At 45.8% G+C, this 24,781-nt stretch overlaps 1 protein-coding gene and 1 pseudogene across 1 annotated transcript in view; both read right to left on the bottom strand.

Moving 5' to 3' along the window:
- The window catches only part of BICC1 (BicC family RNA binding protein 1), a 106,472-nt gene extending 102,706 nt beyond the window's left edge, over positions 1-3,766 (bottom strand). The window contains exon 1 of the mRNA XM_088129763.1: positions 3,106-3,766. Coding sequence (XP_087985889.1) covers positions 3,106-3,706 — 601 coding nt within the window. The 5' untranslated portion in view covers positions 3,707-3,766. The remainder of the gene's footprint in view (positions 1-3,105) is intronic.
- A 16,769-nt stretch (positions 3,767-20,535) lies between these two features.
- Positions 20,536-24,505, bottom strand: LOC103068274 (protein NDNF pseudogene; annotated as a pseudogene).
- Positions 24,506-24,781: the final 276 nt, after the last annotated feature.

Genomic DNA, 24,781 nt, shown 5'->3' with positions numbered 1-24,781 from the left:
TGGCCTACACTTGTGGGGAGCTCCGTGATGCTCCTTTTGAACAAACAGAAGCTGATGTAGAAAATGCCCCCTGAGATTTAAAGTTTCAAGGACTGGGAATCCTCTTCCACTCTCCCCCCTTAATTAAGCCGCAGCTCACACACGTGCCCTTTTTCAAGAATCCCTGCACGCTTTTAGGACTGGAAGGTATCTCCAAATTTAAATGGTGACAATCATAGTAAGCGATGTGAACTTTTTCCTCAGCTGCATACCAAAAACCCTGTATCAGCCCAGCAAAATATTAACTGCTTAAAGATTAACCTGCCCCCCAGGAGTCTGAATTTAAATTGAAACAAATTCCAGACATGAGTCCGTCATACCGAATGCTTTCTTGTTACCCACAATCCACTAAGGTAATCAAAGGCTACACCAAGACCATTTGAATAAAACACCGAGAGTGTAGCACACGTGCCCCTTTATGGGTATCTGCTAAAGCAAACCTTTTTTTGTTTTTACTATCTTGAATCAGAAAATAAATACTTGGTGTGTACAATATTTGCTTTTCTGCCCTATGGATTGAAGAGAGCTGCAAAATACTCCTCGGCTGAGCAATGCAAGTGTGTTTAGTTCAGTGCCCAGCAATTACAGAAACACGGCTTTTTAAAGTAACGTGTATTGCTGTCTAAATATCCAGATATACCTTTCAAAGTTCTGTTTATACAAATAAATGATTTTGGGTGTCCCCCTAGCCAGAACTCTGTATGTTAAGAAGTATACGTATGATGAGAATAATAAAATTTTAAAAAATAAATCACAATGAAACGAAGAAAAATAATCACAAGATCAGTTATCTTGATATATTCGTCCTGTCTTGGAACCCCAATGCCTCTGGAGGGCACCAGGTTGGAGGTGGCCGGTCCACATAATGCCAGAAGCAGGAGAGCTATCTAGATCAGCAAAGGGATGAGCAGGACGTGAGTTTCATCTACTGCGGTATTCATTTTTCAAAACTGCATTTTTATCCTGATTTTACACCAAAGATGCCCCAAAGTGCTTACAATCAGGAAGTTTCTTGTTTTGTTCCAATTATAAATCAAAACTGATCTTCATAAAAAAGAATTAAAAAAACCAAGTTCACTTAGTTATACAGAAATTATACAGTGCACATAACCTATTTCTGACTGCACATCTACTTCTATGTGAAGCAGTTGTACATAATCAAAACAATTTCCTTAACGTTCTAGCAGAAGCAATATAATTCAAAACAGAACTGAATTTAAGACATTCCAATGTAATCATAAGCAGTGATGAGGTCACATTTGCAACAAAACTTCAACCATTTCCCATCATGCACCGAAACGCGCATAATTTTTAAAATAAACTGGAATAGACCCGATCCAAATTACCTTCCGTATTGTATGAAATTAGCTGTCCTAGATGAATTGTCCCATTATTACTGAATTTTCATTCACAGAATAGTGGTTTCCTAATGGGGCGGGAAGAACTCCAGGACACCAAAACACCTTACTGGGCCTTGCTAATCAGCTGCTTAGAAAGTTTTCTTAAACTCTGAATCCCCAACTGGGGCGTCTTGCTAATCAGCAGATTTTCAGATGTGTAAAGATGGCGTTACAATATGGATGGCCCTTCACAGCTGCCTTGCCTTAAATGTGAAATCTGCAATTATCTGTTCTATCTTGAATGCTGGTAGCACAGCCTCATCCAGCATCCAATAATGTGAGTCAAACACTTCTGTGGCATTTGCCGGCTGTTCTGTAGATCAGCCAAGTTGTGAGAGAGGGGCGGCTGGTCTTCAGACTATTCTCTATCAGGTCCTATCAGTCACAGAATCAGAGTCCAGCTCTAATTTCCAAAGCCCCGGGGCAGATGTTTGCATTTACACACTTGCAGACTCCAGACCTCTTTCCATTCTAGCGACTCGAAATTCTCGGAAGACCCCTCTTTGACAACCCCACAGAGTGGCTTTCATTAGCGGAAGATCTCGCCAGCAAAGCGCACGGCTCTGAGGGCCTGTGAAGTGCAACCTTGGCCTCCGTTCATGGCTCGAGCCCTCCACGCGAGCAAACAGGTCTGACACAGCCCCGCCGACCAGGCTCATTTCTGAGGAACCTCAGAAGCCTCCTCGGTTCGAGGAGACCGACGGCTGCAGAAGAGAGGTCTTTATCCACAACTGGGGTGGATGTACTTGGGAAGCCGGACGGGAATGAAAAGCGGGAAGGAGGGAGCGGCGACCCAAGCCAGTCCCTGAGGCCGGAGCCAGCCTCTCTCTCTGGGGTGCGCAGTCCGCGGGCTGCTCCCGCGCGGCCTTCGCTGGCACCCGGGGAGGCGGGAGCGGGGCTGGACCCGAAGCATCCCGCTGCAGCCGCGGCGGTTCGCAAGCTGGAAGCTCGACCAAAAGTTGGGCCGGGGCGCGGGACTGGCCTGTCGCTCCCTCCCGCCTGACGTCGCGGCCCCCAACTCGACTGCAACCGCCAAAGCCGCGCCCCAGAGCCGCGGGACGCTCCTTGAATCAGCAGCCTGTCCTCTGAGCGCGTCCTTCCCGCGCCCCCCAGCTTGGTCAGTCCCGAAGCAGAAACCTGCCCCCCCGCCCCGCCCCGCCGGCAACAGCCCAGCTCTCGGAAAAGACCTCCCCAGAAGGCGAGCGAAGGGGAGCGGGAGGGCAGCCCCGCCGGGCACTGCCACGGCGCCCGCGGAGCCGCTGCTCGGCAGGTCTGGCTGCGCCTCGCTCGGGGACTGGCAGCTCCGCAGCGAGGAGCCCGGGCTGGAGACCACGCGGAGAGTCCGCTCCCTCTTTCGTTCCCTCGACCGCCTTGCCAGAGGCGGGCAAGCAGGGACCCCCCCGCCCCGCCCCGCCATCGTGCAAGCGGGTCGCCCACTGCCCCGAGATGGGCAAAAGGCGGAACGCCTGCGCCCAAGGGCGCAACCGGTGGCCCTCCAGCCAAGCCTCCTCAGCCTGCGGGGAACGGGTCGCCCCCTTCCGCCGGGGAGCGGCGCCGGCCCCTTTCCCCCGCCTGCCACGTGGTGAGCCGCTGACGCGCCCGCCCGCCTCCCCGCCGCGCTCCGCTCGGCTCGGCTCCCGGTCCCGGTCCGGCCCGGCCCGCTCACCTTGCAGCATGGCCTCCAGCTTCTTCCTGTCCACGCGGAACCGCTCCTCGCCCCACTCGGGGCTGCCCGGGGGCGCGCGGGCGGGCCCGGCCGAGCAGCCTCCGCCGTCGCTGGGCAGGGGCGAGTCGGCGCTGCGCTCGCTGTTGGAGCCCGGGTCCGAGAGCGGGTAGCCCGGCGGCGGCGCGGCCATCCTCGCGCCGGCCGCTGCGCCCCAGTCTCCGGCAGCGGCGGCGGCAGCGGCGAGGGCGGCGGCGGTCGCCGCGACCCCCGCCCCGTCGCCCTCGGCCGCCGCCTGCTCCAGCTCTTCCCCGCAGCAGCAGCAGCCGCCGCCGGCACCCCTTCCGGCGCCCACGCCGCCGCGGGAAGCTATCTGGCCCCAGAGGCGGCCGCCCCCGGCTTCATCCCAGCCCGCCAGAGCCTCGGTGGCTCCTCCGGCGTCTGCCGCCGCCACCGCCGCCTCCAGCTCGGGCTCCCCGCCGAGCGCGCGGCCGGAGCTGCAGACGCCGCTCGCCTCGCACAACGCACGTCCCGGGCCGGCGGCGGCGGCTCTGCTGCGCCCCCATCCCGCCCGCAGTCCGCACAGCACCCCCGCCTCCGCCATGGAGCAGCGCCCGCCCAGCCGCGGGGAGAGGGCGGGCGGGAGGCAGGGAGGCAGGGACGGACGAGGGAGGCCGGCCGAGGACAGGCGAGCGAGCGGGCGCGGGGGCGGGTCGAGCGCAAGCCGGGCAGCAGCGCCGGGGAGACGGGCGGTGAGCGCCGGGCGCTATCGCTGGCCGGGCCGAAGCAGCTCTGTCCAGAGCCCGGAAGGCCCCGCCCCGCTTAATTATGCCTTCCTCCTCCTCCTCCTCCGCCTGGCGCGCCCGGCGCGCTCAATTGGCCCGGATCCTGCAAGGCGAAAGGCGGCCCCGCGGGCGCGCAGCTGTCGCGCGGAGTCGGAGGGCTCGGAAGGGCGCTTCCTCCCGAGGCGGCGCGGAGCCCGGCCCGGCCCGGCCCGGCCCGGCCCGGCCCTTCGGGGAGGGAAGCGGCGCGCAGGCGGGCCGGGCGCCTCCAGCAGGGCGTTCTCCAAGTGGCTCGGGGTCGGGCCCCGTCGGGGCTGGGCGGGCGCCCACCCCGGCGGCCGCGGGCGGGTGGGTGGGTGGGTAGGGAAGGGCTGAAGCAGGAGGCGGGTTAAGCGGGAGGACGGCGGGAGGATGAAGCTCGCCCTTCGGTGATGGGGCCGGTGGGTCAGGCGGACGGGGATCGTCTCCCGGGGGGCCAGGGCTTGCCCCCGGCTCACGGAGGCAACCGACCCGCCCCTCCTCCCCGCCGGCCCCCCAGCGCCTGGCTCGCAGGTTGCCGAGAAGGGGTCCTCTCCCCAGGTCAGCCCGAAGGAGACCCTGGACAGGCCCTCCCTGGTTGTGGCCTGAAGGGCACCCGCCGGAGGAACTGGGATGGCAGACCCCCCCCCCCCCGCCTTTGATCAACAGTCCCCCACACCAAGTAGGGTTTATGGAACCATGATTTGCTGAAGTGACCCGCTTGGCTGGCTCCTCACAACATGCTGAATCGCAAACTCTCAAATCTCCTTTAAATTAAGCTCAAATCCTGGTGACTTCATGGATGTGGCTGTGCAATTTTCTGGAACAGCATGGGAAAGATTCCTGTCGCTTTCTGGCAGGGTGTTTTTTTTTTGAACTTGCAGCCTGGGATTTCTGGATAGTGCCCCTTCCAAGAGATAACCTGGCTAAATGCTGCTTAGCTTCTGGGCCCGGCTGCTGCTGCTGCTTGCTGGAACAAGCCACAAACTAGCCAGTCTCACTGTAGGCAGCTGTGTCGTCTGAACCAAATGGGGTTAGTTCATGGTTTAGTAAATTGGATGCAGTGACCCAGGAGGGGAGGGCAGAAAGAAGTGGGCGAACGCCTTAGTCTTTGGTCGGTCTTCACTTTGAAACTGCTTCCCCCAAGTTGCTTTCTCAGTCAAGGGAAGTGAAATAAAAGGAGGCTTTATCTTTCCCACCGCAGGAAAAATGCAGTTTAAGGATGCCATTTTGAGTTTTTAAAGGACCAGAGACAAAAGAGAGGAAAGTTTCCAGTTTTCTGGAAAGGACTTAAGACCTCTGGCAGCTTGCGTGGGGCAACAAGAGTTGTAATCGATCCTGGGGGTGGCTGGTGCCCTGAGGACACTCCCCAAGCTGTTCGCCAATTTTATCATCCCTTGGAATGTATTTATTAATTATTTAAGATTGGTTTATATTGTATTTTAATTGATTTTATCTCTTCTGTAAACTGCCCAGAGTCACTTTTTAACAAGATGGGCGGTGACAAATTTGCTATATAAATAAATAATAAATAAATATATAAACGAATGGCTGGAGAAACCTCCCCTTTCTTTCCAAGACAATGACCTCAATTTGGACTGCATGATTTAAAGAAATACCGCCTAGCTCTGATTAGTTCCCAAGGAGGGTAAGTTTCTGCTACCCCTTTAAAACCACCCACTGAGTTTTCTTCTTTTTTCTCAAAGAAATCAACTCATTGCCACGGGATATTGAAATCAGTACGAACAGAATTTTCTTTAAAAGGTGCCCCATTAACAAAGAAGGGTTTCCCCTGGGCGCATATAGAAGTTGAACATTTGGGCGTCTGGGCCTATGTTTTTGGCTGCCAGTTGGAGGAGACGCGTCTAGCCAATTTTCTCTTTCTATAATCTGTGGGTGCAAAGGTAGGGTTTTTTCCTTAAACACGCTTGCTTGGGAAGAAGAGTGGGATTTCTGTCCAGCAAAATATTCACAGCTTACAGAAAGCATAAAGAATGTATTTAAAGAAAGCTGCTTGGTTATCTATTGAGATATTTGCTAACTCATCTGTATGGACCTTATAAAGAGGGAGTTCATTTCTCAATCTTGCTTCTTTTCAAATAACTGCTCATAAAGACGCATTTGTGTCATCTGCTACCAAGAATAAGGTTGACCTCCTTGGTGGGGCCGTTGTACAAATCATCAAGATAATCTATAGTAGATATATTAGTCCTCTATAAAATGGTGAATATTCAAGCCATCCTAAATAACTTGAGAGAATGCATATATCTCTTCTAGGTTTGTTTATTTTACTTACAGTAGAAACCAACTCTTTAATGACAGTATTACAGCAAAAAACAGTCTGTTTAAATAGCTGCCCCACTCACAAATGCATGATTCTGGGTGGCATGCAACACAACTACTGTTGAAAACTCCATAACAATCAAAAGTAATAAAAAATAAACATATGACAGAAGGGTTAACTAGTCAGTTACGGCTTTCTTATCATCTTTTTCTCTTGGAAGGACATTAAAGACCAGCAAGACAACACCATAACCTAGCATGGAGAAAACATGCTTTCCTTGTTTCAGAAAAAGCACATTTTGTCACGCTTGGTTGGGTGTTGGGGACAAGGTGTACCTTCTACATTTTATAGGTGGGGTAGGCACCAGATCATACATAATTTGAGTGCAGGGGGGCGGGGAGACAATAACACAAACTAATGAAGGGCAATAATGCACACAGGAGGGGAGGCAGAATTATTTTTTCCCCTGGATCTTTGGTTGATTTTTTTAAAAAACTATGCAGTCAGTCATAGGATTGCATGCCTTAAAGCCCAATACATGCCCTTCCTGTTCTCCCCTCCTTGTAGCGTTGCAAATACGTTAGAGGAAGCACAGTGCTCTTCCACGAATAAATGATAAATACATGCCGCAGATCTGCATTTCCTGTAGCTTCTAATCCCTGGAATATTATCATAGAAGCGTAGACATGAAAAGGTCCACTTGGGCCATTGGTTCTGTCTCCCTGCAGACTCCGAATCAAGCACCCGGAAAGACAGCTGTCTATCTTGGCTTGAACAAGGAAGGGCATCCACCACCTCTCTGGGGAATGGGTTCCCTCTCAAACTGCTGCGAATGTTAGGAAAATTGCCCTTTGACTCTTCCGTCAGAATGCCAATTCCATACGGAAGTGTCTCAAATGACTTTTTGCTGGAAGTCCCGCCAGAAAAAGTCGTTCGGACACCTCCGCCAGTTGTGAATCATGGATGCTGAGGTCTGAGACATCTGGAGGGAGCCTTCCTGCCACCATCACCAGAACAACAGCAGGCATTTTGTTGTGACACTAATCAAGCTAGCGGGACTTGATGTCGCATTGTGTCAAGAGAGGTGACTGTTGGACTAGAAGGGGGCAGCTGATCGCTTAGGAGACCACCTGACAAGGACCAGGCTGCCGGCTCCTTTCTTGTCACCAGGAGGGAAAGAGAGGTTGAACGACACACATTTCTGTCTGGATTATCTGTTGCCTTTTCTGTGATTATATATTGTCAGTTGGCAGAGACCAGGGAGTCACTTCAGTGAGGCTTCAGCCTTGTCTCCTTAGCAGGCCAGGCTGTAAGGAGAGACCTGGAAATATTGTCCTGCTGGGAGGAGAGGACAGAATAACAAGTTTTGGGAGTCATGCCATGTGATCGTTTATTGGTACAATGTAGTGATGGTAAGAGACAAAATTGTTTGAAAAGATTACCATAGCACTAAATTTCTCTGACATCATTTTGTAAAAAGCAAACAAACACAAAAGATTAAATAAGTAACTTTACTGAGTTGACTGTTGGGAAAGGTCTTCTAATCATTAACTGAAAAATCAAGAAGATATTCTGGTGCTTCTGCTCAAACAAAAAATAACTATGCTTGTATTTAATGTCGTAACTCAAGTAGCATTGAAGTGTTTCTCTCAGCTTTTAATAGATCAGGCCCACATAACTTCTGAATTCCCCAACTGAGCGCAGCTGTCTGATAGCTGTCTGACTTGGTCAGTAAGTCCACTCCACAACTTTGTTGTCTGCTGGGAAAAACAGCACTACCCTGTCTGGGCTGCAAAAATCCAGGCAGCCAGTAGGTAGGAGCAAAGAAGTATAGAAGACATTCAGTCTTTACTGCTGTCCAGTGGTCACCTGCATTTTTGCTTTAAAGAAAAATAAGGAAAGTGATGAATTAAGTCTCATTGTGTAGCTGAAGAACAATCAACTTGGAGAAGATAGCCACTGTAAAGATAGTCATTCTCCAGGGTCTCAAACAGGAGTCTTCTGTGTGAGGTACATTTATATGAAGGTGCCAGACATTAAACCCAGGATCTTCGGTGTACGAGCGGTATCCTCTGGCATTCAGCTGTGATCCCATCAGCCCAGCTGATCTACTGTGACCCGTCTAAATGGATTTTGCTCATGCAAGATCTTCTGGGCAGCCCAGTCATGGTAGATTAGCTGGTTAGCTTCCAAGAGTAGTCACCCATTTCCTGAACTGAAGGTTATGGCAACTGGGACAGAGCAGGGTTAGGGTTAGTTGCCCCAAGTAAGGTCAAGTCATTCCCTGATAAATCTTTGAGTGCAGTGGAAAGTGATGGAATGATGCCTTCGAAGAAAACTTCTCTTCTGAGCTGGCCTCCTTCTCTCTCTGCCTCACTCGTGTTTCATCCCTTGCTGCGTCTGTCAGAAGATGCAAGTCAGCAAAGAGGCTGAGAGAACCAGTTGGGTGCTAAACCTCCAAGCCTAGAGGCAACACCTCGTGCCACAACCTGCGTAGGCTGCTACGTCCTTGGCTTGTGGTGCATCTGACCTCCTCCGCTGGCAATGAAGCTTAGACTGCATTTGTGTGACCTGCTCAACCACGAGGGAGCCTACTAAGTTTTACCTTAGAAGGATGTGCAAATTGTGCCCATTGTTTGGTTTCTGCTTCAGTGTGTTGTGTGGTAACCTGAAGGAAAGTGATAGTACACATTCAATACTTGGATCAATGTCATGCAGAAGAAGGCCAAGCCCTGTTTGTTTCTTTGTTTCTTATTTATTGATTCAGCTTGTATCCCACCTTTTCTTCAGGAGCTTAAGACAGAGTACATAGAGCTTCTTCCTCCTATTTCCCCCACCACAACTCTGAGACAGGCTGGACTGAGAGAAAGTAGACGGACTAGAACTTGGGTCTTCCTGCTCCTAGTGCCCTACCTTCACCACTGCTCATTGCTGGCTCTCCTGAAGTTCTTCATTGTTCCAGAGTGCAGGATGTGGAATAACGGATTTAAGATACAAAAAGGCAGATTAAGAAATGCTTTTACTGTTAGAAGGGTTTTTCCAACAATTTGTTGCTGGAAACAAAACTATAGTGGCATTTTTTACTTTGGGACCGATGGCCCATTGACATGAAGGGTTCTGTTTCATTGGATGTGTTCAAGTGGAAGTTGGAAGGACCAGCTGCCAGGATTCTACCCTTCCAGTTCAATAAATCTATAGCGTTAAGCCATAAACCACAATTTACCAGCAAGAATGTCTGGGTTTCACCCAGTATATGAAGCCAAAGCAACACAAACAACATTCTGGATTCGCAATGACAGTCAAATTTCATCAGTTAAACTTTGTCCCAATGAAATTAGTGGAGAATTTAGCCAGTTTTGCTTTCATTCAGATTGCCAGATTGGCCCCTTCAGTTCTAGAAGACAAATGTAATTCCACATTGAAGAAAACTCTGGATGGAGAGTTCTAGTTCTATAGGTCTTGCCTTGTTTTTGTCTCATATCTGGTTCTGAAAATATTAGAAGAACAATCAGGCAGCTTATCTGAGCCTCAGATTTGCAAAAATCTGATAATCACTGACAGTGAGATGGGCAGCGTATACATTTGATTTATAAATAAATACATAAATAAATGGATAAGAGTTTGACCTCCTGTCATTTGTATGCAGGGTTGGCTACTAAGAACTTTCTGCTTCCTACTTTTTCCGTCTCATGGAGCTGAAATATTGTAGTGCTTTAATACTAGCTCAATTTAATACCCTTCCATCTGCAGTAAAGGTCAGCAGATTTCAGACAATACCATCCGAGTAACAACGCTGTCCTTGTGGACCGGTGAAGTGAAGTTGGTGAACCGTATTTTTCTATTCTGTCCACTTTATAAAGATAATTGTAGGACATGAGATTTGTAGGACATGAATTACATCTCTTTTAAGGAGTTTTTCGGGCAGGAAGCCCAAATTCGGTGCATTGTATCTCCTACCAGACCTAGTTTGGATACTTCTAGCATAAGCAAAGTTTTGCACCACTCCTTGTGTTACATCGGGGTGCCTGCAGGGTCCGGTCATGTGTGTCACAGATAGAAATGGGCAGAGCTTTGTTTGCACTATCATAGCCACTATCTTAACTTTTTTGACATACTCTGCAGACACCCCTACCTGCCCTACATATTGTACAATTTAAGCTGCCTGACTTTTGCTAAAGGGTTGTGTATCTTTTTAGCTCTTGTTTTAAGATGTAGGGCATATACAAGTTATCTTAATCTGATGGGCATTTATTCTTTGAACCCAAATACTGTTTGCTTGACCGTTGCATAAACTGAACAAGACTAACTTCAGTGGTAATAATTGCCCCTGTGGATTTTAATGGGATTAAAGCATGATTGCCATAGTCAAGATCCAGTTTATGTTTTAAGAAAAGGAAAGGAAGCTAGACAAATTCTTAAATTAAACCCATTAAAACAGTAGACAAAAAGTACTTGGGAGGGAATCAATCCAGAAGATATAATTAATTCCATCACAGACATACACAATGCATGAAGCCAAGATAAAAAGAAATATTCCACACAATAAAATTTTAATAAATAATGGCTTTGAAAGAATTTATGCCATCCTTTTAATGACTTCAATATCTGATTTACTTTACAAACACCAAGCAGCAGACATATAAGAGATGCTCTGGTTGAGGGTGGACCCCTTACAAAACACAAAACAAAATGTTTTTCTTGCATGGAGATCATTCTAGCAGAAATTACCAGTTTGGGCAAACATGGGAACTACTTACCATCTTTCTTAGAGAAAAGATTTTGCTTTCAAAGATATATCCACCAGATATATTAGCCCAAACACTTCTTTCTGTTCTTTGAGTCCTAAGCACAGAATTGCAATTCCTATCGAGTACGAAGGCAGAAATCAGTACAGAAGCTTTGGGAAGCCCAATATTCACATTTATATGGAAACCCAACTCTGCTCCCCTCCTCAACACACTGCTTAGCCTTGGCTTCCATTTTTTTTTTTTAATGCATGCCTAAGACTTTGTTTGATTTAGTGGCGGACTAGTGGATGATGGTTTAAAAATATGAATGATTGAAAGGATAACTCGAGTTCTTTTCATGCAGTTGCCCTCTTCCCTCCCTACATATGATTAGGCCAAATTCCGACAAGCTACATTCCTTATCAAATGCAGCAATGCTATGCTAATGTCATTCCTGAGCTATGAGAAAATGTTTCTCTTGGTTTACAGGTAGTCTAATATTGGAAATTCCAGGGCAGCTTGCAAGATATCACTGTTTGCTCTGATAAGGGCAATACTTCTGCCTTTATGGAGGCTTCAGGAGGAACACATCGTGAGCATCGACTCTTTTCCAGCCCTCTGTTTATCTTGGCCATTGTTGTTTTTCATATTAAGAAAGCAAGTGCTGCATTTTGGGAATTAGAGCAGGAGTCTTTCCTAACCTGGTGCTCCCCAGATGCTTTGGATTACAGCTCCCACCACGGTCAGCCAGGCCCTTGTGGGTGGCAAGAGTTGTAGAATGGTTCAAGGTCACCCAAGTAAGGAGGGAGCTGTGGACTACAAGGAACTTCTGTTATCACATGTACTTTCAGTATTAGATGTATAACGTTTCAGTATAACTACAATACAGAGAATATATCAATTATATTAGACAAAAGGTTTGGGGGGATAGCAAAACTGCTCATCTGCTCGCCTTCAATTAGAAGTTGTTTATGCTTAATAGTGTGTAAAGCCACTTGTGTTTCTGTTATCTGCCTAGGAAACCGGTTTTCTCTATGTTCCGACTGTCCTTATCAAGAGGCATCGTCTCTGGTACGGGGGCTTTGGTACATCCTGGTGAGATCCGTATTTTTTCCCTTTTCCGGGAGGCCTTTTAAATTTGCTTTGAGCAGGGGACTGGATTAGAAAGCGTCTTTGCACAATCTGTTATGCCTGGTTTAGCGTTAATCATGGATTTGGGAAGTCATCCCACGTCTGGGCTCGGTTGCCTGGTTCATCTCCCCTTTGGACAAGCTCTTGGTCCGTTTTGTGTTGTCGGACTGCCAGCCAGTTCCTAACAAAATGACCCAGTGAAGTAGCCTGATTAGGGCAAGAGGGACTAATATGGGATGGGCGAAGGTTGTGGTTCCTCAGTCCATTCGTGCCCCAACTCAGCTCCAAGCTCCAGGCTTTTTGCCAACGAGCTCTGTGCCCAGAGGCTGGAAGGAAAGTTAACTCAGTTAATTCCCTGCCTGGGTTTGGATGTAATGCTGGATCATGGGAACTCGAAGAAACATTTCAGAAGAAGGCAGCGGAAGACCCCTTCCATGCTGTGGCCAAGAAACATCACGGACATGTTCATGTTGTCACCAGGTGCTGAGTTTGACTCAGGGAGACTTTATCTTTACCATTTTTGGGGTGGGGTGGCGCGGTATAGCTAATTTATTTAAGTCGCCACCTTTAAAATGCATACTCTTTTTTTGATGAGCCTCTTTTGGCCAGATTGACCAACTCCATTCAACTTTGCTATTTAGTAGTATCTGCATGGAAGAGTCTTGCATGTTTGTTCCTACAGGAATATGCTCCAAATCTCTTCCATGTTTGTAAAGAGGCAGCAGTAGAGCAATATCTTTAGACTAATCAAGCAGTTCTACTCCCTACAGTTTTCCTGCAAAATTCTTGTTTTCAGGCAAAATTGCTAATACAAATACCATTTGTTGCAGTTGTTTTTTTTCCAATAAAAATGAAATGATAGCTAGCTAGCTAGATAGGTAGGTAGATAAATGCAGATGTAATTGAGTCTGTGGGATCAGAATTGTTCATGGCTGCATCAAGTTCAAAATTCCAGCAACATCTAGGAAAAAAGAATGTTGTGATAGATCATTAGCCCCAAGATATAGATCAGACCTTCCTATAAAGACTAAAGCTATCTCTATTAAAATTGGCTATAGTAACAGAATCTTGCAAGTCTGATTATGGTTTACCTCCTCCCCCTTTTATACTAATTTGAATTATGGAGGTGTTTGAGATATTTCACTGTTTAGACTTAAGCAATGCTTTACCCCTCTTTGCTTTGGGAACAGATCTCCCCTCTTGCCATCCTCTTTACACTACATGAATAGCTCTGGACTAATTATTGCTGCATAACCCAGCATGCCCACTAGATGGCAGCAAAGGGTTAGAGTGGTTTGTATCTCTCTGCTGCCCTCTGGAGGCCATCTGGATCCTTGCCTCCACTAACCCCAGAACTGGCAACATTGCTGCCTTAAATTGCTCCTGAAGAATGTTGGTCCATTGAACTCAGTTCCTACTAAGCCATAATTTATTTTGGCTTGGCTTAAACGTGTTGGGTAAACCCAGCTTTGTGATGTTGAAACCAGGTTGGAAGGTATTGTATGAACTTTGCTAATTGCGATTTTTTTCCCATAAAGTATGGGTGAAAAACCATTGCTTAGTATGTGTTAGTCTTGAATATGCGAATGGTGCTCATATCAACCTTCTTGAGCCAAGCTGTCTCCAGACTTCTCAAATCTGTTTCACCATCAGTAGTAGTCCAGCCGGTAGAGATTTTGAGAGCCGTAGTCCACCAGGTGGCAGTGGACTATGTCATCCAGCCTTAGGATGCCCATCAAATATTTTTTCTTTCTCTAATAATTAAACGTGCTGTACGACAACATAACTAATAGCCATTCCACACATTTTTTATCTTCTTATGTAAGAACTTGACCCTTGTTCTTTGTCCAGCATCATTGACAAATGAAGTGAAAAGGATGTGGCAGGAATCCTCTCTCTCTCTCCACACACACACACACACACACACACACACTCATCATTTACACTTGAAATTTGCTGTAATGTCTGTCAATTTACGCTGCTGTGTCCTCCCACGTAATCTGGTTGCTTGGTATCAGTTTCGACTGGAATCTTTCAAGAGTCTCACTGGACTGGCATGACATCTCTTGTTGATATTGGAAAGTGTTTGGGCCCAGCGCAAGAACTTAAATTTCCCCTTCTGTAGCCATATGTTTTAGAAGTTCCTATAACAGCAATTTTCAGGTCATTTGTCGAGCAGGAATTTAAGAAGAAACATATGGTTTCTGATTATGCTATGAGTGTATTTTTTCATAAACAGGGACTCTAGCTGGGAAAAAAAACTGCAAACACATAGAGATTACAGGAGGATTGTGGTGGAAATTACTTAATTTTATTAAACAAAATTTAGAAATGTACAGACCCGGGTGAATTTTGTTTTTGGTGGCAAAGCAAAAGAACCCTATAGAGAGAGCAATTTGTCTCCTGAAAAATGGAAAACTTGACATAGGGAAACAGCTATATTGATATAGATTGTGCAGTGGGTGAGAGTTTCTTTATTTCATATTTTTAAAAGAAAAATCACTCATGTATCAGCAAAGGATCATCAGAGAGTCTACATAAAACGATAAAATCAAATACAGTTTAAGAACAGCAATAATGCTCACAGCAGTAAGAGGTGTAAAAAGAAGTGAGTCAGCAAACACTGAAGAATATACTAGTCCCAAATCAGTTTAGACTAGGCTTAAAGGTTTAGGCTTTAAATCCTGGAGCAGATGTTTACATATGGCACGATCTCTGCTTTCTGCAGTAGGCTGACCCACGTATATATTGCTTCCGTTTTGTCGGCAATAAAGCACTTTCTCCAGCTGGGTGGTGTCTGTGGAACTTTTGCTGGAATACAGGACTCGAGAGTTGATTTCTCAGGGAAGCCTGAGGAAATGTATGCCTCGGCAACTGGGTTTGCACACATTGGACCTAACCGTAATTAGTGCAGTGCGTGAACAAATCCATGTTGGTTTGTAAACCATGGTTTATACTTTTGCACTGTGTGTAAATGCAGAGGTCTCTGTAGTCTGTATAGCGGATCATGCTTGAAAGGAACTATAGTTTAACATGATGCATGAACTCTGAGGAGGCTGTTCTCCAAAGAAATGTGTATTTCCTTCCTTCCTTCCTTCCTTCCTTCCTTCCTTCCTTCCTTCCTTCCTTCCTTCCTTCCTTCCTTCCTTCCTTCCTTCCTTCCTTCCTCCCTCCCTCCCTCCCTCCCTTCCGATCAAACTGTAAAACAAGGTCTAGACTCAACAGGTATGGAATCCTGGCCAACAGAAGAAAAGCAGAGAACCAAGGAAGGGATCAGGATTCTGAACCTCCTTTGATGGAGCGTCTTTCCTTCCTCTAAGACTTGGCCTTGGACTTTCACAGGATCCTTTATAGCTGCCCTTCAGTGTTGATACGCATATTTTGGGGAACTACCCCTTTGTGATCTGATTTGGATGGCAAGGGGAGTACAGAGGAGCTAAAGGATGTTGCAATGATGCTTTTAAGAAAGAAGTTGTTTCTCCATTGCATTGGAAAAGGAATGTTCAGTATGTTTCAGCTGAGCTCTTCTGTCATCACCCATTTCATGAATACTTTGCTCAGGTGGGAGTTTCACACATGCAAGCCAGCTGAGTGCTGGTCTTCTCAAGGTGTTGAAAGCATTATCCAAGCAGATAGAAGATCAGCTTTGGAGTCAGTGCCATGAAGCAGAGCATGATACATTGTTGGAATATGGATACTCCCAGCTCCTTTTGGGATCCCAAAAGCATGATTAACAATGGCCTTAATAAATCAAATTCACTTGGGAAATCTGATCCAAATGCTGGTTTGGGTGCTGACCTCTCTTGCTTACTAGATTTCAATTCTTTTCTCATTGCAAAGCACGTATTACATTTTATTTTTATTAATATTTATTTATTATATCATTTTATATGGTTGCCCGACAATGGAATTAATGCAAAAGAACACTGAGTGCATGGAGAAGAATTTAAAACCATCAGATGACCTCACCCAGCAGCCTCATGTAGATGTTAAACAGGAGCCAGGAGAGGGTAGAGTCCTGTGGAACTCGACCCGTTAGGGTTCAGGACTGGATCGCTCTCCCCCGCCAACAGAGATTGGAACTGGCCCCAGAGGAAGGAGGGGAACCACCACAATATTACGGCTTCCACCCCTAAACCCCCAGATGTTGACGTTTTCCAACAGCAGGAAGAACACCTTTGGAGGCTGAGAGGAAGAAGATCCTGGTATCAGACTCGTAACTGCAAGAGTGCAGCTCTGGTTTCACTCCATCCTCAGGGGGTCTCCTCCTCCTTCTGTACACGCTCCAGAACAAAGGCCTAAGTCAGCTGCCCTTGGGTTCTAGGAGAGCAAGTCTGCTATTAGCATTAGGACTTCAATAGCTCATGCACACAGAGAAATGTGGAGTCCTTGATGTTCTCCGAGCTTGGTTGTTTTCTTGCAGATGTTTCATTACCTGACTAGGTAACATCTTCAGTGCTAGAAGGTGTTACCTAGTTGAGTAATGAAGCATCTGCAAGAAAACAACCAAACTCAGAGAACATCAAGGATTCCACAGTTCAACCCTGAGCTACAGAGATTCTCTTCTACTGGTACACAGAGAAATGTTTTAGGGGCCATCAAGTAAAGAACATGCATACGGGAACTGATCCATTCATGCAGCTCTGTACTCTTAACAGCCTTAGTTTGGGTTTCTTAACCCTACTAGACTAATCCAACAATGTCTTTCTTCCTTTGGCTAATATTGTACCGCCCTCTAGTGATCATATTTCTTCTGCTATATCCTCTTGCAGAGTCCCATTAGACATCGTCTCCCACAGACCTCAAGCGCATGGAACTGAAAATGATGGAAATGAAGGATCTCCAAAAAGCTGAAGCTGTGCTGAGGTTTAAAAATGAAAACTCTTTCTCTTCAAATTGGGTGCTACTTCTGGTGTTACTTCCATGCTGTACGCACACAACAGAAGAATAAGGCTGCATGAGAAATCCACAAGTTTCTGTGATCAGAGTGTACCATGCTTTGAATCATAGAATGAAATGACAACCTGTATCCAACTAGAAACGAACCCTGTTGAACTCAATGGGGCTTTTTTTCTGGGAAAACAGAGGTAGGATTGCCTGGGAAGTGGGTAAGTGTTTTACTTAGGCCTATTCACCACTATTTTAACAATCAGAGATGCCATGTTCTTTGTATAGACAATATTTATTTAAAGTCGGGTATTTCTATTTTCAGCTGGACTAGGAGCCCATGTGATTTGCCAGTAATTCAAAACTGGCTAGAAACTAATCAAACTTTGGGAGAAGCCCATTGCGAAGAAATGAAACTCGTACTTGTTAAGACCCAAAGTGCACAGCAGAAGAATCCCCATCACTTCGGCGGACATTATAATCTAGTAGGAGTAAAAGATAAAGATGCCCTGAGTTGCAGCTCACCCAAGCATATGCTTTTTAATAAAACGTGTTGGTCAGAAAAGGTGCTACCAGGCTCCCCCTACTTTTTTGCTACCACGGACTAACATCTCTCTTCCTACAACCTCACCTCAAGTCCCTGTCCTGTTATAACCCCTTATTTGATATTCCAGCCCTTTAGCCCAGCCTAACACAGCAGTTCAACTGGCTGTGTAAGTGCCACCACTGCTGAGAATCACCGTCACGATAGGAGTATCCAACAGCCCTACAGTCTGGATTTCGTACATTTTGTACTAGGACTAAACGAGAAACCAGAAATACGTAAACTGTAGGACATGCGGATTTTTCTCTGGATTGTCTTTAAAGCAAGCATACGTACCGATTCAGTGTGGGACTGAGACTACCGTGCATGGGGTGTATGGGGACGTGTAATCCACTTTGTTTGGAAACATTCAACCCAACCCAACCCCGTGCCCATAAGGCTTACAAAAGGAAAGAAACTTGGGTAGACATGCACTCCCAGTGGAAGAAAAATGATCCAGGCATGAAGCAACCTTGTGCGCAGAATGTCTGTGGCCTAATCTGATCCTGCCTTATCTGTCCACGTGGTTTTCTTGGTAAAATACTGGTGGGGTTTACCATGCCCGTCTCTCGCACAGTATAAAGTGATGCATCTCCTGTGTCACTAATCTGGCATCTTCCTGTATCGCTGATGCCCCACACAAGTGTCTGCTTGCTTCAGCTGGGCAGCTGGGTTGATCTTCACACGTGGGGTGACCCTGCTGGGAATATATACTCCTGGCATAAAATCCTTGCATTTTTCACTCATCCCTCTCAGGAGTGCTCCATGACCACCACAATGAGACAGCATAGCAAAACTTGTGGGGGAACAAACTTTGGAGGGCTGCCTGATAGAGGTCACCAGCAATCTCTCCATCCATATCTTCTTTCTTTTGCCTTTGTATAATTTTTATTGAAGACATTTTTAACAAAGTAAAAAACATAAAAGAAAATAAATATAATGAAGAAAAACAGCAAATAGTGAAAAAAGAAAATAGAAATAGAACAGAAAAATTATAAAGAAGCAGCTTCCGACCTTCTCGACAGCGGTTATAAATACATTTATCTTTTGCCCTCTCTCTAAAGTTACACCATAATTTCCTTCTTTCCATAGTCTACCCTTTCTAATCTTCAAACCCATAAATCACAAGTTTGTTTTTCTCTTTTTCTCAGAAAAAAATCCATAAGTGGTTTCCAGTCACTAATAAATATAGTTACTGATCTTTCTCTAATCAAACAGGTTAATTTTGCCATCTCTGCTAATTCCGTCATCTGCGCCAACCATTCCTGAGTGAAAAATGCAAGGATTTTATGCCAGGAGTATCTATTCCCAGCAGGGTTTTTCCATTTTTGCGCATATAATAGTCTCGTAGCAATAATTGTATATAAAAATAATCTTCCATGGCTGTTTTCTAATTGGCTGTCCATTAATCCCAGAAAGAAAAGTTCTGGTTTCAGTGGAGACCTTGTTCTCTGAAATTCTTTGTATCATTATATGGATTTGAACCCAGAAACTTCCCTCCATCCATATTTTCCATGAAGAAAGCATAGTTGTAAAACGTGAAAAGCAATGCCAAGACACCCTTCCCAAGATTTCCAGCGCAATGCCACCAGTCCTCTGTGGCATTTTAAAGCCCCCTCACCCTTGTAAATGTCAGCAGTTCTGCACCTAGCTGCTTTTCCCAACACCCGTGACCATTGTTATATTTTGCTACAATGGCTGCGTGGAAGATGGAGGTACGAATAGGTTTTAAGCAAGGAAGCAGTAAGAGGGAAGCACTGGGGATAGTAGTGATTGGCCAAAGTTGGCTTAATGATGGCTGCTAAATAAACCTAAATTGGTTGCATTCACATGATACCTTAGTCCATGAACTATGGTTTATAAAACACAATGTTTGAGTCTGTACCAGGTAAGTCACAAGTAAGGATTGCCCATTGTTTGCATGGAACCATCCACGGTGTTACTCCCTGATAGGTATACTCTTGTTGGTTGATAAAATCCTCTCCCCCCCCCCCCACCTCACCCTGCCAATGACAGGTCATGGCCAAATACTGAGCTTCAGAGATAAGCCAGGCCTGGGACCCCCTACAGTTAAAACCAACCAACCTTTGCAAGTCATGCAAACACAGCTGTGAGACCTTTAAGTGACTGGGTTAAGTGTATTGTGGGAACCCAGCCAATGCAAATCCCATGAAAACATTTTAAGAACATCATTTTCAGAGCAACCAAGTAATATGGACCAGCATATCAGTTATTGTAACCTTCCCCAATCTGGAGGTGGTTATGGAAGACTGAATGACTACTTAACCAAGTAGGTAGCAGTTTCTCCAGCTAGGAAATATTGTTACGGCATGGGAAACCTTTTAAAACATACCCACGTATGCAGTCACCCTGCCCCTTTCTCTTGTTATCTACTCAACTCCCAATATCCGTCCTTCAAGGGTTGCACGGTGCTACTCCAAAGGGGCCAGAGGGAAGGGAAGCGCCACCCTCCTCCTCCAGGTGTTCTCTACATGATAGAGCAGAAATACCGAGTCGTAATACAGCTGCTTAATTATGCCAAGATTTCTCTTCTTATGGTTCTTCCAGCTTTTTGTAAGTGTCAAATTAGCATTTGCTTATAAACAGTGCAAGAAAAAGGGAGTTTTGCTAACAGTTCATTACACTGAGCATCTAACTCCAGATAAGAATTTCTGACAAATGTTAATTGGAGCAGACAAACTGCAGGAAAAATCAAAACTAGGATGCCCTTTGACCAGGTGTCTTACAAAATGTGCATCCTTTAGGTTTTTGATCTGGCAGGCGTGGGTTTGAAAAAGAACAATTGAATTCCAGTGGCAGGTGTTTTGTTATAGGGTGTTGTAACTCTGGGTCAGTTACAAAGGAGAGAGGTTATGGGGGTGAATCTATTTTTCCAAGCTAAGATTTCTTCTTCTCCGATCTTACAATCTAAACACAGTTTCGTGTCCCAGCTCATTCTGAATGTTACAACCACACATGCTACTTTTGTGTGATGTTTCTCCGGCTTCACCTTTCCTCAGAAATATGTGTCTGAAGATGCTCAACATCTCTTCCTTGTCTTCACAACTCTGCTGTAATAGCGGACTGGAATCCCGGAGGACCCAATGAGATACACGTCAAACAAATAGACCATCCCTGCTTCCAGGCCCCCGATGGTTTCGGTGGACACAGCTCGCCGCAGATTGAGGTCGTGGAAGAATTTGCAGAGCACTTTTTCACTTTTCTGCCTCGACTCCGGCCCAGAGCACCTATCGACCTTCCTGGTCTCCATCCAGGCCTGGTCCTCCCCAATCACTTTCTTGTAGATGCAATACTTGCTCAGTTCCTGGGTTCCAAGCCAGGCGAGGGTGACTGAATTGCAGCTCCTCAGCTTGTTGAAGGACTTGATTTTTAAACTCTCTGGGAGAGCTGGGAAGAAAGGCTTATGGAAGAGAGAGGACACTTGAACCTTCACGGATGCAGCTGAAGATTCAGTGGACCAGAGATGCACCAGGTAGGTGTCCCCCAACCTTCCTTTTAGTATGAAATGCCTCAAGCCGGCAAAGCTCTCTGACATCAGCACTTTCCCATCCTTGGATATTTCCACTTGGAGCTGCCCGTTGCAGGACTGAAAAGCAAATTGGACCCGCTTCTGCTTTGCCTGGTACAGCAAATTGTAGAAGGGTTGTTTCCTTCTGTCTAGTCTTAACTGAATCACCTTCCCGTCCTTCAGTTTGCTCACTTTGGGCTCAGGATTTTCAAGAGTACGGGCGAAGGTTCCGGTATAAGCAGCACTGGTGTTTGTGAGGAAATTGACTACAAAAACATCAAAATAGTACTGAACACCAGGAGTCAGGTGGGACACTGTGTAGGTGCTCCTGAGTCCCACACATACTTGCTTCATCTCTGCACCGCCACCGTTGTTACTCATGCTTAATTCACTCTTGGACAATGCTTTCAGTTGCAGAGGGGTCAGGCTATCTGTGGAGGGAGATAGTACCAAAGTGGGAGGCAATTTCACCCCTGAAGCTCGTGTAGCTGTTTCTGCTGCGCATAAGCTCTTGTAGTTGTAGTTTTCGTTCACCAGGAGACAATACTGAATGTTTCCTTGGGATGGCAGGGCACTTGGACTCTGCTTCCAAGCAAGAGTTACTGCAGTGGGGCCAATGCCAATGACGTCAATGCGCGGATCCATTGGCAGTTCAGGATAAAAGTGATCGGATTTGGGGTCAGTGGTTAAATACACTGTAATGTGGGTGTCTTTCTCGATGGACAGGAATTCAAGCATGTAGATGGTGGAGTGGTAAGATGCTCCAGTATAGGTCTCCACAGAATTGCCTCTATAGCTAAAGAGAGTCCACACCATCTTTGCTGCCTTCTGGAATCTGAGGGCTTCCTGAGTGTTCAAATTATCTGTCAATGAAATATAAGACATGCAAAGTTTTGAAAGTCGATGGGAGATGGGAAAGGCATACGTTGACCGGAGAATGCAATATAGATGCCTTGGTGCACTCAGGTCTATCCTTCTGCCTGCCTTGGCCACACAACTCCTCTTTCCTACATCTGGTGTACATAAGCATAGTAGCCCGCTGTCTCCCGGTTGGGATCTATAGCAATTTATGTGGTATATTTGGCAAAAAAAAAAAAAGATTTGCTCTTGTGGGAAGGGACTCAGCACTTTCCCTTTCATGCATTTCTTTGGAAATTCCTGTTGTTGGGGGTCTAAAAATATTTTATGGCAAGACAATTCAAATGATGTGTGGTTACAGCTCTCTGCTTTCTTCGAGAATCGTGCTTAGCTGCTCCCCCGCCGCCCCCAAGAACAGTCACTTGCAGCGGCAGACGCCATCCTGGGAGCCAACTCACTCTTTGGGTGAATGGCAGTTTTGTGACTGGCCGTGGCTACTACGGCCAACATTTTCTGAAAGCACCCACGAGACATTCTGAAAATGTAGATAGTCAGGAAGATGACCTTGATGGAAATATGCAAGAACCATGACCTAGGCAAAAGGGGCTGAAACGTTTTTAAGTACAGAAGAACAATGAGATAACATCTGGAATTGGCCCAGGCAGACCCCTCCCTGATTCACTGGAGTAAGAAAAGGGGTGGAGGTTCACCGCAATCAGACTTGCAAGATTCTGTTATTACAGCCCTGCTCAATAAAAGTAGTTTTAGCCTTCGGGTGGAGTTGATTTCCTGGTATGATTTACCTGGTGGGGCTGACACAAAATGCCAGCTCTCCTCACCAGAATTGGCACCTATTAAAGAAAAGGCGACCCTCTTCTGGGTAAGGTTATAACAGAACTTAAAGTCGCAGAGATACCTTTCATTATGACTGCTGGACAGTAGCACTAAAAGTGACTATACTTCGTACAATCCAATTTCATTTCCCATTCTTTGGTTTCACATATGGTGAAAAAAAAATATTTTTTTAGCCATTTATACATCACTGTTAAATGAACTCCTAGGATTGGTCAAATTATATAGTATAAATCACACCTGATGGAGGTTTTGGAATACCAAATTGGAAACATTATTTCAGTGCCTTTCAACTATGACAACGAGTTCATGTCATTAGAATATTCACTGGGTACAGACTAAGTTACCCTTGAATGCTTGGTTACTCTGGTGTCATCCCTGACAGTAAGAAATGAATATCTATGACCTCAAGTCCTTAAAACTTATAATTTTGGGAACCTGGAAACAACTTTTGGCTCCTGATCACGCCTGTTTCTTGACCATTCTCTCTTTGAACCTGTAGATAGATAGATAGATAGATAGATAGATAGATAGATAGATAGATAGATAGATAGACAGACAGACAGACAGACAGATAGATAGCTTAACAGAAAGGTGGGAATAGTTTTAAGAATGAACAGTCATGTTTAAGTGAGCTTTGGAAGTCCATGCAATAGTGGTTTGCTACTGCTGCCTTCTGCAATACTTTTTCAACTTTCTAGTCCAGTCTACCGCCTAGAGTCTCCCCTCCAAGTATTAACCAGGCCTGATCCTGCTTAGCTTCCAAGCCCAGCGGGGATTATGCTGGTGCTGAGACTTCGAAGTTTTAATTATAGAGGGAAACCTTGTTGGTTAATATAGTTTGTACAAATCTGGTTCCAAATGAATCAAGGTCAATCATCCCTTCATATAATATCTAGGTGTTGCTAACTGACAGAAAGAGAAGCGGAGTGGAAAAAGGAAAAGCTGAGAGAAAGAGAGATTCACCTTCCCTCTTGCTTACCAGAAATCGTTTTTCCAAAATAGTTTGCTGATATCTTAGGAACCCGTATACTCCACTCAATGGGAACATCGCACGGAGTTACTCTCACTGTGAAGAGTGCAGAGATTTTGCTTTCTTTTAGAACAAAATAGCACCTGGAAATGAATGAACGTTGTGGTTCATTTTATATCACAGAAGGAAAAAAAAAAAAGACTGAACAAACTGAAGAAAGATGCAGGGAGAGTTTGATGGAATTATTCAGCTAAGACAATTCTCATGAACATTCACTTTGGGAAATGGCGTGTTTACGCACATGTTTGATCAATCTCAAGATAGTCAAAGGATCTTCCTAGAAATGTGGGAAGGGCAGCAACTCCCTGGGAAGCTGGCTTTGGAAGACCTTCCCCAGGGTCCACAGCAAAACACACACTTCATTGCTGCAGTTCTCACTCTCAACAGAGTTTGGGAACCCAAGGGTGGCATAAAACGAACCCGTGGACAGATGACTTTTAATCTCAGATCCATAAACAAGAATCGTTTTGTAGAACAAAGTGTTTGTAGTGTTTACCCAACATGGAAAGGAAAGGTGGGCCTGGCACCCCTTACCTTTTAGGCGCCTCTTTTGAGAGAAAGAGTGTTGTTTCCTTGCCCTCTGCAAGCATCAATGTGCGATAGAAATTGAACATCTCACTCTTGAAGTTTTGCTGTAAAGCAACAGTCGTGACTAAAGAATGGCTGAAGCAGATGACCAGAAGAAACCAGGAGGGCAGACATGCCCGTGGCCTCGGCATCTTCAGTGCTGCAGACCTGGGAGATAATAAGACGCCGAATGGGCTTTCTTAAATGTTATGGATGGCTAATAAGCAGCTTAGGCATTGCAGATGACAGATAGATTGGTTAAACATTATACTTGGGTTAGTTGCCCTTCAGGATCCGGCCCTTCCTCTGTATAAATTTCCTAGAACTTGGGAATTCACCTAGAGTAGAAGCTGTGACTTCCCTGGACCACCAGGAGGAATGCCCCATGGCTTCTAACTGCAAACGCCCTGGTGAAAGACTAAAGAAGA

Source organism: Python bivittatus, unplaced genomic scaffold (assembly GCF_059951505.1).
Source record: "Python bivittatus isolate LINGU-HERP-01145 unplaced genomic scaffold, Pbiv_v1 ctg000050_np1212, whole genome shotgun sequence".
Classification (NCBI taxonomy): Eukaryota; Metazoa; Chordata; class Lepidosauria; order Squamata; family Pythonidae; genus Python; species Python bivittatus.
The sequence above is the reverse complement of the archived record's forward strand: the minus strand, read 5'-3'. Positions and strand labels throughout refer to the sequence as shown.